The sequence below is a fragment of the Podarcis melisellensis genome (genome assembly GCF_964234715.1).
Source record: "Podarcis melisellensis genome assembly, chromosome: 6".
Classification (NCBI taxonomy): domain Eukaryota; kingdom Metazoa; phylum Chordata; class Lepidosauria; order Squamata; family Lacertidae; genus Podarcis; species Podarcis melisellensis.
In genome coordinates, this window is record NC_138538.1 from 34,055,243 (window position 1) to 34,068,529 (window position 13,287).

Here is a 13,287-nt window from a genome sequence, read left to right on the forward strand (position 1 = left end):
TGGTTTTTGCCTACCATGTAGCAATCATCACAACTTTGTAAGGTTTGGTGGTTAGGCATTGGATCAGCAATGTGTGGGGCGGGGAGGTACAGCCATCACCTGCCCCTCCAAGCTCAAGGGTATTCCGTTAAAGGAATCAGAGGTTGGCTTGGGTCTTGTCCGAAGCCCCACGGTATGGGCTAGGGCCATACCAGGACCCCACAGGGGCACTGGGGGTGAGCTCGAGTTGGTTCGCATCAGCAGGGCTCCCTCTAGCGGTGTTTCACCCTTTTATCAGATTCCTCACAATGCGGGTGGGAGTCTGATACAGTTTGGATGATTCCAATGCCTAAGCCAATACCACTCGCATTCTGTATTCAATAAAGTTGTGGCCTAAATTTTGCCCAGTAACTTAAACTAAAATCCCATGTTACTGTGTCTTCATTTGGGGGGGGGGTTGGGGTCTCAAAGCACAAAGGAAATTCTGACTCAACATTAGGAAGAACCTTCTGGTGGTAAGAGTTGTTCAACAGTGGAACAGACTCCATCAGAAGGTGATGGACTCACCTTCATTGGAGGTTGTTAAGCAGAGGTTGGATGGCCATCTGTCAGGGATTCTTTAGCTGTCATTCCTGCATTGCGGGGGATTAAACTAGATGACCCCTGGACTCCCTTCTAACTCTACAGTTCTAGGATTCTTTCATGGGTTTGCATGAAATGTGGGAGAACAGCGCTGTTAATGCATTCAAACACAGGGCTTCGAATAGTATACCAAAGACATCTTTGAAGTACCTAGTTCTACATCAAGAACAAGCTGTGTGTTCATAGAACAAGCTTGACACTTGCCTGAATGCTAACACAACACCAGAGGTCAGAAGGCAAGAATTTAGAACTGAGAGTAGCATGCTTAAAATTGCACTTCATAGCCTGAAGACACGTTGCCAATAATTTATAATCTAAAGTGCCTAAAACTGTGCTTATCCTGCACGCTGAGCCTTTTATTTACTTCCAGCTTGTTCTGGTCTTCCAATTTGAACAATGACCTCATGACTAGGAAGTGGATCCTGCTAAACTTCATTAGCTAAATTTTGACAGAATTATTGGATTAAGTTTTGAAGTCGTTTGAGGGGTTTTTTATTTGTTTGTTTTTTAATAGTTGCATGATATAATGTGAAGCAACACTGAAGCCAAAGTAAGAGCAGCCTTTTATCATAGATAAGATAAGGAGCTTGACTGTGGCTGGCTGTACTTACTTTTCATGATGCATTTGGTGATCAAAGGCTTGACAGCAGAGTGCTGGTTTACAAAACAAACAAAAATTGCATTAGCAATCATGATTAATATGAGGAAGACATAATAGTATCTAAGCAATCAATGCTATGGCAGGGTGTGGTGACTCGTGGCCATTGGAAGTGGTAGGGTGGAACACGGGAGGTCAACAGTAGGTGGAGCCAGAGTCAATCACAGGCAGAGTTTTACTCTTTGTAAGAAAGAAGGCAGGCAGGTGGGGTCTGGCTGAGGGCAAATTGAGGTTGGTGGGGCATTTCCCCATTCACCCTCATAGGCCAGCCTTCACTGATGCCAGGGCTGTTATTTCTCTCCCCCCCCCCTCATATTATTTAAATAAATGACATGAGTGCAATCCTTCTAATCTTTACCTGAAAGTGCATTGTACTTTTAAAAATTAAATGCAATTAAAACTATTTTAAAAACTAGCACCTGCGTAGCAAATGTCCTTATCATTATTACTATTGTTTCATCCAGAATTCCCTTCAAGGAGCTTAGCAAGGTGAACACAGGTCTCCCCATCCCCATTTGATCCTCACTAAAACCCTGTGAGGTAGGTTAGGTTAAGTTACAGTGACTGGCCCCAAGGTCACCCAGTGCACTTCCTGACTGAGTAGGGATTCGAATCCTGGTCTTCTAGGCCACAGTCCAGCACTCTGCCACTACACCACATTTCAAGGCAAAGGCCTCCTAAAGCAGTTTATAAACACAAACTTCAAAAAAAAAAAACCACAGGCCAATAGTGTAAGTGTTCTACAAACACAATCTCAGTAGTTCCTACACTAACCCTTTGTGGTAGGCCAGCATTATTTATTATCCCCATATCATAGGTCAGAAGAGATGATTACTGAGGCTCAGAGATGATGACTTGCCTAAGGCCATCCAGTGAGTTCATGGCTCTGCTGAGATTTGAACCAAAAAGACCACAGCACGTAGTTTATGGTTTTAACTGCCACACTACAATTAACCCATATGCTGGCTTTGGGAATGTTAGAAAGGTGACTGGACTTATGGGATTATCTAACCCAGCCTTTCCCTGGTAGAGGCACTGCCCAGAGAGAGCCTCAAGAGCTGAAGAGAGAGACCTGGAGGGCTACTTTTGGCCCCCTGGCCTGAGGTATCCTACCCTGCCTTTAATCATGCCCCTTCAAATTCTTCACAAAACCATCTTCTATTGCTATTCATCCTCAGTATCTGACACCCAGCGCTATTTATTTAATGTCAGTATTTCATATTACTGATTGATAACTGGCAGGTATGCAATTGTATTTAGCATTTGGTATGTGATATGCAATGTTAATGGCTTTTCATGTTTGACAACGGAATAGTGGAAGAAAATGGTAACATAATGAATTTAAAACATTTGTTGGAACTCTGTCAATATTTGAGATTGGTATTTGGCATTTAACATCTGACAGACTTTCTTCTTCTAGGCTCAATTTACGTTACTTTTCCACTTATGAGGTGAACATCCAGAGTAAAAAATTCATTTTGACATATTTTGAAACTGTTTACAATTACTTTTTATCCTTTTCTGCCTTTGACTTCAATCCTTCCCAATGCACCAACACCCCTTTGAATTGCAGTGTTCAAAAAATGAATAGGTTATTATTCTTGATTTCTTTCTATTGGCATCCTTTTGTCCTTTGTTCTTCTAATACTAACTTAAGCTGGAATCTGAGACCCACTTACCTAGATGGTAGAAATAGGAATTAGGGAAGAATTCGATTCAGTTTGCATTTAAAGCTGAATTGATCAAGTTTGCACTTTCTGAAACAATGTAAGAACCAAAACATAGTCATCCTTTGAAATTTACACTTATCTGAATTTTGCAGTGCTTACAGTGTTTACAAATATGCATTATATTAGGTCACAGTGAGCCTAATGATGAATATATTAGTGAAAATAACATACAAAGCTGTGTTATATCAGGACAAATGGCTTACAAAAAATGTATACATTAGCCAAAGCTGCATACAAAAATATGTATATTAAGAGAAATTTGCATTAAAGGGTTGAAGAATTTTCAGGAGGGCTTTTGAAAAGAATTTGCTGCAAATCGCTGTAGAAATGTTGGGAATCAAATTTAAGATTGGAAAAATGAGAAACTTAGAGAACCAAAATTGAAAGGTCCTTTTATCTATAGGAGGAGTTAGCCACATTGAACTCAACGGCATTTACTTCTGACTAGACATGTTTAACCTCCTAATTCATGTGCTCATCCTCTCAATGGCTAATGTCCTTTCTCGATTGCTGCATCATAACTATGGGACTCTTTTCCCTTAGATATTTGGTTGGTCAGTTTTCTTCTTTTGGATATTTTCTCTCTTTTTGCAGTATGATTGATTTCTGATAGTTTTGTGCATTTCAGCTTCTGTTTCTTTCTGTTTGTCTTCTTCTTTCCATTAACATAGACCCCCCTGATTCCTCTTGCCTCTTGCTGTTCCTTTTGTCTTCATCCATCTCACTAGATTTCAAGCAGATGGCAGGAATACTTCTAGATGTGCGTAATCATTGTAAACATGATGAACAACCACAATGAACGTGGTATCACGTAGAGTAGTACTAAAATCCAAAATTGCTCTTTGATTGCTCAAGCTCAGTTTGTTATCTATTCCATTTTGTTACCCCATTTGAGTGCCTTGGAAGTCTTCCCCTTCCATTTTGTAATCAAGGCTTGAGTTTTTCAGAGGACACTGATTTATATCTCATGGTGCTGAGGACAAAGCTGATGGTGATGAAGAGATTTGCTTGCATGCACAGTTGACCCAGCTCTAAGACCCTTTTGTGAAAGCTCATGTGTGCACGTGAAGGGCATATTCATTCATCTAAATGGAGAGCACAATTGTGCATCCCTCCATTTAAATGAATGGGACATCCCACTAGTGCTGGAGTTCCATCTCTGCCTGAGCTGACAATAGACCTCTGGATTAGTGGTGCTAGTACATTTTTATGCCCTGCTTGTTTATGACTTCCTTCACTAACTTGCTGCCTTTTTCTTTTCCTCAGTGGCATGGCCGAGCAGCCAGCTTTGACAGCCAGGGCTCCTGTCCCTCTCCCAAACCGCCTCCAACACCATGATGCATCGAGTGGTGAATTCAATGGGACTCAACCAAGTTCTTTTTCGATTCATTTCCGTTTGATTCTTTGCCACTTGTCTGGAATTCCACAGCAATTCTATGGCTGAATGGAAGAAGAAGTGGACGTTAAACAGTGAGGGCACTTGTTCCCACAATGACAAAGGCAGCAAAACTGTTCTGTGGTCATATTTGTCTTAGTTATTTATGTCTCTCAAGGTGATGTTCTGTGTGGTTTTCACTTTTTGGACATGGCTGCCTGGGATGGGGGAAAAGTTGGAGAAGTGTGACATAGGCCGGAACACTGGCCTGTAAAATAACCTGTAAAATAGCTATTTGTGCGTGTCTGGAGGTGGACAAATAGTAGAGAAGCACTGACATTCTGCAGATAACCATGCAGATTTAAGAAAATAAATTGGAAGGGGATGAGGCTGACAAGTGAAAAGGCCTCGATTAGACTCCTCGTGATATGTGAACAACCCTTGTTATTGTGATCAGCGATACATTACAAAAAAATTCTTACTCATACTGTGATGTTCATGGAGTCTGTGCTGTGTGTATCCCAGCCTGCCCTTTGATGTGTTTTACAGAGTTACAAATTCCTCAGGGAAAAAAATAACACTTTTTCTGTATTTATGTTCTCTGGAGAACCTTTTGCATGAGCTCAGTTGCTTAAGGTGCAGCTCATTCTTGCTGCAGTTTAGAGCTGGTCCCAGCTTTGCAATTTTTAACAAAATCTCTATCTCCTCCCCTCTCCCTCTCTCTCTCTCTCTTTTTTTTGAAGATCTATTTAGATCTATTTCACACCCATATTTCTTCTTCTTGAGAGTAGTGAAAACAGCTATATTTGTTGAGAGTCTGTGATTTGCAAAACTATTTTGTCTAGCAGGTTTTTCTAGAAGCATTTTGATTTTGTCTGTCATATACAGTACTTTAAAAAGATGAATCATTTGCCAAAATTACTGAAAGCTGCAACATTTTGAGTATTTTTAAAATTAACTTATTGCTTGAATTGGGGGCGGATCCCCTGTTACGGGGAAATGTTGAAAGTTGTATTTTCTGACAATGTTTCAAAAATAAATAGTTCCTTCCAGTGCTAATTCCTTTATTTGTAAAATCACAAGATTGTGTCATGTGGCACTAATCTTGGGCTGATGTGGAGGGTGCTAATAAGGGCATGTCTACATTGCAGGCAATCTCAATCCAGTGCCATTTTGACTTGCATAGCTTATAAAGTGTTTGCCTTTGACAGTTTTCTCCTCTTCTGCTACTTCCTCTAGTTCTTGCGTTCTTATTTCTTATTGTCCACCTGCAGTATCCATATGGATTATTCAAGACTAACATGGGCATCTCGGAGAACTTCCTTGTCCTCCTCCTCAATTGCCTTTTTATATACTGGGGCCATAGCTCAGAGGTAGAGCATCTCTCTTGCATGCAGAAGGTCCCAGACTCAATCGCAGGCATCTCCAGATAAGGCGGGGAATGTCCCTGGAGAACCAATGCCAGTCAGCTGCCAGTTCTGAACTAGAAGAACTATTGGTCTGACTCAGTATACGTCAGCTTCCTATGTTTCCATTTCTCAGGAGACCTGCAGACCTGCATAGTCCTTCCCATAGTCAAACAGCATGATTGCAAGAAGTGTTAGCAAGTGCTTTTTTTCAGCGCAAACACTGAAAGTCGGACGATATTCAATCTACTTCAGCAAAAGACTGGCACATTCGTTACCTTCAACATTATGAGAACCTCTGCAGCATAGCTTCTGGTAACAGCCATTGCTGGTAACGTCAGAAAAGCATTAATAATCAAATAGGCGGGGTAGTGGTGACAATATTCCCAAACCTAGCATTATCAGTCTGCAGGTAACATATTCTGCAGCACTGGCCAATGACAAACAGCCAATGTGGACAACAGCAGGGTTGAAAGAGCATGAGAGGATCTGGCTTAGATGTAGCCTTTTTGTTCTGTTGGTGGGGAAAATAACAACTTAAGGGTGAAATTCAACTTTGCACTCTTCCAGTTATTCGATCTGCACAAGCATTTCAGCTTGCCAGGTGGAATGGCTCCTATGTGCTATAGTGGGGGTTCTCCTAACCCCCCCAGCCAATTTTGTGGGTGTATGGGGAGATGGGGGAAACCCCCAAAGTGCAAACAGAAGTCCTTACACAGGGCTTCTGCTGACAGAGCTGGTTAGGTGAATCCCACCCTAATTTTTTTCAAATATTCCAATACAGCTGATTCCAAATAAAAGGTTGACAATTTCTCATCAGTTTTTCATTGCACAGAATAAATATCCAGGTCAATAGCAATTTTTAAAGACGGGAGCACTAGCTAGAGAAAGTTGGGTGCACTTAGCGTTAATTGCAATCAGTGGAACTGAATGGCCCTGGTAAATTTTACTATCCCGCTGGTTTCAACAGGAACTAAGGTGTGCGTGCTTTCTCTGAATTTCCACACACTGATATAATCCAGCAAAGGTGATCCATGCTTGGAAGCAAAGTTCTATGCAAGAATCACCATTTTGGATCTGATCCGTCAAAGACAAGAAAGGTACTGGCCCTCACATTAGGTTTTAGTTGCCTCAGGCAGCTGGCATTAGGTGTCACAGAAGGGCAGCAAATTCTTTGTTATTTAATGTATGGTTATTGTAATTTTACTTTGTGGGATTTTCTGCCTCAGGTAGCAGATTAAGTTGGCTAGCCTTGGGTACTGTGTACCTTGACTGAGGTATAATGGAGGCACCATTTGCTGTTCCACCAGGCAGCAAAATGCCTTGTACTTCCGGGGTGGTGTGTGTGTGTGTGTGTGTGTGTGTGTGTGTGTGTTTGGTATCCAGCACTCAGTTGCTCGTGCACAAGTAGATGATCAATGTGACCAGACTTGAAAACACTGATTACTTGTCTAGTGATTACTGGCCAAATTCAGTTGCCATCAAAGTGAGTGTATTGGGATCAAGAAAATCAACCACATTGTCCTCCATGTTTATGCTTATTGATTTCAATGGGACCTAACTATTACATAGATTGCAGCCGAGATTCTTGCTTAAAGGGTTTTTTAATGCTTTTCACCTCACATTTAGCACCTCAAACAATGCCGTTTCTTTCAAGTAATAATTTGGATTCATTTTGCTTTTTGACTTGAAACAATATTGCCTCAAGTGGCCGAAGTGTCCATAAATTGCCATTGTACATTTTTGTTCAGCTAGACTGAGAACAAAGCTCAGCAACTGAACAACAATAACGCCCTTTACTTCAACCTTAATGTTCTGATTCACTGATCTAAACTTTCCAAGCGTGTATATAACTTTGCAGGGAAATTTTGTTCAGTGATAGACTAATTTGTTCCTGCTCCTCACCACACCTTGTGTCTTAATTTTCTCTGTATGTGCCACATGCAACAGGAGCATCAATCTAATAAAATGACTTTTTTGAATCACTTGTCTTCAGCAGTTGTGTATATTTTTTATAGACTCAGTGATATAGCCATCTGTTGCTAAAGGAAGCATTATGCCCACTGAATAAAGGCCAGGCTGAAAATCAAGATGAAAGCTACATTTGAGATTGCACCATGTATGCTATGTATAATCAGGAGCTGTCAGCAGTGATGTGGTGTTGCTCCTCTGTAGCGGTCTGGACTGTCACGAAGAGAAAAGGAAACACCACTATATTTTAAGAAGTGTCTCAAAAGCATTTCTGAACTACTTCCCAACTCCATTTTTATTTTTAATTTAAAAATATTTAAATACCACCCTTCATTCAAAACAAAAGTCCACAGAGGTTTCTCATATTAATATAAGAACAATACAATAAGACTACATTAAAAGGATACACAATGTACAAAATACAGTCAGCAGAGAAATAGCTGTGACTGAGTAACAGAGGCCAGAAAATGCCTGAAAGGCTGATCATTTGTGTAATGAATGATCATGGCATTTCAATTCAATCCTACTTGAGTGCAGATCAGGCATAGGCAAACTCGGCCCTCCAGATGTTTTCAGACTACAACTCCCATCATCCCTGACCACTGGTTCTGTTAGCTAGGGATGATGGGAGTTGTAGTCCCAAAACATCTGGAGGGCCGAGTTTGCCTATGCCTGGTGTAGATCTTAGGAAAACGTAAATACCAACCATGAGCTCTACAAGGGGGAATTTGAGATATTGCTTTCAACGGTTCCTTCATAATACACATCCGTATTTTCCAAACTTTTTAAAATTATTTTTTTTTAATGAATTCCTATGCACACGCCGAGGGGAGTGAGTAGTCCTCCCCCACCCACCCAGCCCCAACCACCTCTCGGTTTGTTGCCTGCCTCATTCACCAAAGAGCTGGCAGTGGTGGTGTGAAACGGACTTCCTCTCCGCCTAGAGAAAGAAGGCGCTGTGCTTACCTTCCCAGGGGCTGCCGCCACCACCACCACCTCCGCTGCCGCTGCTTCTTGTGAAGCGGGTAGGCAGAGCGATCTCATCCGCTCTGCTCTCTGGCCCACAGGAGCACCAGGGCAGTGGTAGGAGGCCGAGGCCGAATGGTGGCGGCATCTCTGCCAATCAAACGCCATGCCTGGTTTTCCTCAGAGTGGTGTGATGACATCTCTGCCAATCAAACGCCACTGAGGTAAACCAGGCACAGCATTTGATTGGCAGATATGTCTCCGCGCCATGCTGAGGTAAATCAGGTGCGGCATTTGATTGGCAGAGCTACCTCTTCCGTCGCCATCGCTGGGAGTCTTGGCTTCATGGCAGGTTCCGGCTTCGCGGCGCGGGCCAGATTTAGGACCCAGGTGGGCCTAATCTGGCCCAGGGGCCATAGTTTGCCAACCCCTGAATAACAGGTATGTCCCAGGGGATGGTCATGCATCTGGAGGCAGTGTGCCCTGTTTGTTGCCTGAAACAAAATGGGAAGGTGCCACCTCACCCTTCCCCCCCTCGCCCCGCTGCCCCCCGCTGAGACTTCTCTTACCTGGATTATGCAGTGGCACCTGCAAAGCAACAATAACGATGATGGGTTCTGGTGAAACTTTGACAAGTTTTCATGACATCTCAGGAAGCCAGCGCCTCTGCCGCTTCTCTGCCGGCAGCAGAGGTGCCAGGGTGGGCCGGGCACCCACATGGGTGCTGCCTCTTGGGCTTCCACCAGCCGAGGTGGCTGATGCACACATCCCAGTTCCTCTGAAGAATTTCCTGAAAGGCGTCATGTCCTTGGATGGCTCTTCCACCCAAGGCATGAAAGAGTCCAAGATCGACTGATCTAACATCTCTGATTATTTAGTAAAAGCAAAGTGCTTGGCAGATGAGGCCGCTCAGGGTGTTCCAGCCCCCACAGAAGCTTCATGTCTAATCTTAGCAGTCTGTCTAGATGCTGTCAGCTAAAATGATTAATTATATCATTTTATATCCTCCCCTTTCCTTGATGGGCTGCAAGGTTACTGGATCTGTTCTCCATGAAATCTCTGCCTTTTTGCCAATTCTCTTGTAATCTGGGATTTAGTTGAAACAAACATGGCGTTCAGTAGAAAGCTTCAGTTTTTAATCTCCACTTCACAGGAATGAACTTCCTCTCAGCAGACAGCTATAAACATCTTCTTCCCAGGTCCACATGAAAGTTCGCACCAAGGCCCTGTTATTCTCTCTCTTAGAAGCTACAAGCAGAGTCCATATATCGGTTTCTGCCTTTTCCTCCTATGGTAGGGCATCTTTGCTGTGAGTCCTGGAAGACCTGCTCCCTGCCTTGGAAACCTTTTTTCTACCTGGCCTGGGAAAGCAGGTCCCTGACTGACTCCAGCTGCAAAAGATGAGGCTGTGAAGAAAATATTAAGCTAAGGTATTGTTTGGGGGGGGGGTCGGCAGGGTGTTGTTACTGTTGCTGTTGCTAATTTTTTACATCTTTATTCGGATCTTATGATTTATGTGGAAATTGTTCAACTAGGTTGTGTACTTGTTGATGTTTTGTTTATTATTTATGCCTACTTTTTATGTTTGTAGTTATGCCATTTTGTAAGCCGCTTTGAGCATAGTTTTAGCTTTGCTCCTTGTTTGGGGGGAGTGAGGGGGGGCAGCCATGGAGCAAATTTCAGATGGAACAAGAAGGGAGATGCTTGCAGCTGAATTGTAACAGTTATACATTAATTATTTGTTGAAATATTTGCACCTGGCTTTTTGATGCATCGAATCTCTAAGGCACCAACAATTAACAACAAAAAGCAACATTTTCCATAAAACTACATCCAAGAAATAAACCAAGAAAGGAAGTGGATTTGATGTGCAAGAACTTCCATTTGACTATAACTGTGCAATCTGAATTTTCTGGTTTGTGCTTGAATCCCACGTAAAGATAGTGACCTAGTAGAAGCACCCTTGCCTCTCATTGGTGAAATGCTATCTGCTCTATTAAATTCATGTGCCAGCTCCTTTTTAGCTCATGGTATCCATAATAGGGTGATGTTTTTTAATTTGGCTTGGTTAATTAACTATATGTACCAATACTGACTATCAAATAAATGACAACTAAAGAAATAAAGAAATCAATTCAGAATTAGGACTAGAAAAATTCATGGAATATTAACAGCCATACTAAGTGTTAAGCTAATATAGTACTAACTTGATGCTGGCATGCAGTGGTATTCAACTAAGTTTTACTCAGAGAAAACCTGTTGAAATTAATATACCTAAATTAGTCATGTTCACTAATTGCAATGGGTCTGCTCTGAGGAAACCCCCACTGAAAAACACCCATGCTCTATAGCAGCCAATTCTGTGGTTCTAAGTGAAGTGGGAAGAATAAGAGTGTTGAAGTGAATTCTATTCAGCCATTACTGCAATGTCCAACACCATTGTAGTGCCTTGTCACGATGCATTTTAATCCCAAAAGCAGAAATTAGAAATTCCAGAGTGGCTTTCATCTCACATCAGCAAGAACAAACAGTGCTGTAAGACATTCGAAGGACATGCTTCAGGTCACCTCCAAGACGCGCAAAATATACTAATGACCACAAAAAGAGCGGAAAGCTTCATAATGCAGGAGAATTAAACACAAAGAGACAGAAACAACTCTCCACAAGCATCACAAGGGACCACATATAGGTCAGCACTTAGCTGCCAAAAACATAAGAAGAGACTAATCTCATTTCTGCTGTATAATCTCTCCTGCGTAATATATACTCTGATGTTTGTTTCACTCTTCTGCACCACTCAAGGTCTTTTTAAATTGGTCCTAGGTAATGGAGACAGGTTCAGCTCTCTGGAAGAGCCTTAAGGGTGTCAGCCCAAGTCCCAGGTAGGGGTGGATAAACCCATTGAAATGTTCAGAAGGGAAGGGACTACGTCCACCCCATCTCATTTCCAGACAGATTTTTAAGGGGATAGGCATACAAATCCACCCAGGAACACACATTGCAAAAATACATTTATGGTATTCTCTGAAGGCTGCATAGGTGCCAATTCTCTGGAGCTCTGGGTGCCCAAGCACCCACTAAATTCCCCATGAAGGAGCTGGGCATCCACAAATTTCAGTGCCAATGCCATGCACGCTGCATAACGCCCACAGCCCTGAGCACCCACAGTCACAGGGCCAAGCTGGCCTCCATTCCACTCCAAAACATTTCCCCCCTTAAGTCATCTGATATTATGTATACAGCTGCCTGCAGCCAGAGCCAGGTTAGCCAAGTGGCATGGTGAGGCCATTGCCTCAGATGGCAGATACAGAATCCGAGGAGCATACTGCTCGCCATCTTCTGTGCTTGTTGGCCACCAGTGCCACCTGCCACTGCCTGTTCCTGACTGGTCTTCTTTTATTCCCCAGCCACCTTGCTTCCCCAGGCAACGTCCAGTCACCTCAGGTGGCAGCAGCTGCAGAGAAGGAGGAGGAGGCAGAGCTGTAGAGATGAAGGTGAGGGCGGCCTTCTCTGTTTTCCCTCAACTCGTGAAATATCCTGGGCCAGCCCTGCCTGCAGCCTCAACAATAACTTATCCAACACAGTGGCGTAGCGTGGGTTGTCAGCACCCGTGGCAAGGCAAGTAATTTGCACCCCCTAACCCGAGGATTTGCGCCCCCTAACCCATGGATTTGCGCACCCTAACCCGTGGATTTGCGCACCCTAACCCGTGGATTTGCACACCCTAACCCCCAGATGTTGCGCCCGGTGCGGCCGGCCCCCTGCACCCCCCACGCTACGCCACTGATCCAACATTTTGTTGACATTATTATAACAGCAGCAAACACTACGGTTTCTACAGACCAGATATGGAAAACAATCTTTTTGTTTCAAATCTGCTGCATGTCACAACTTTTCATACTCTTTGGCTGCCACTGCTTATGATCACAACTGTGTCTCTGTGCTTTCTTGGCAGCTGCTGTCTAGGCATAAATCCAACAGGTTCAGCTTTCTTGGATCTCTTACATTATTGCTTGCCTTGCAGACATTAAAGGCACAGGATTTCTGTCAGGAGAAAGATGTTAACCCCACTGCCCTCTTAAAAGGCATTTCACATGGATACTCTTAAGCTAATCTAACGGCAGGCACAGCTTCTACAAGAAGCCTTGTTATCAAAGAAGCAAATATTTAAGCAGCAGTTAGGATGAAGCGGTTGAAATCTCTGCTGATTCAGTTCCTACAAGGGCAGCTATAAGCAGGACTATTCTGTTTAATTGGGGATCTAAAGTTGATTATTAAAGCCAGAGCAGGGAGCCTTTTCGTCGTGTTAATGAGGTGGATGGGAGACCTTTCTGGGTAAGGCAAAGAGAACTGGGTTAAGAAGCAAATGATATCCACTCATATGAAACAGTCCGCTAGACTTTGGAAAGCTGAATAAAACCACCCAGAGGGGAAGGACATCCTCTGCTGTGTTCTGAGAAATCGGAGGAAGAGGAAAGGGTAGATCTCTTTGGGGAATGCAAATGACCCATAAGGAGTTATACTTTGTATAGTAAGCCTAAACAAGAGTGCTAACAGTAT

At 43.0% G+C, this 13,287-nt stretch overlaps 2 protein-coding genes across 5 annotated transcripts in view; both read left to right on the forward strand.

Annotated features, from left to right (window-relative positions):
* The window catches only part of SYT6 (synaptotagmin 6), a 131,413-nt gene extending 123,641 nt beyond the window's left edge, over positions 1 to 7,772 (forward strand). For all 4 annotated transcript variants that reach the window (XM_081915249.1, XM_081915250.1, XM_081915251.1 and 1 more), the window contains one exon: positions 4,276 to 7,772. In XM_081915249.1, coding sequence (XP_081771375.1) covers positions 4,276 to 4,347 — 72 coding nt within the window. In that variant the 3' untranslated portion in view covers positions 4,348 to 7,772. The remainder of the gene's footprint in view (positions 1 to 4,275) is intronic.
* The window catches only part of LOC309372174 (uncharacterized protein), a gene marked incomplete at its 3' end in the record, with an annotated part of 317,646 nt that overhangs the window by 279,727 nt on the left and 24,632 nt on the right, over positions 1 to 13,287 (forward strand). The window lies entirely within an intron of this gene.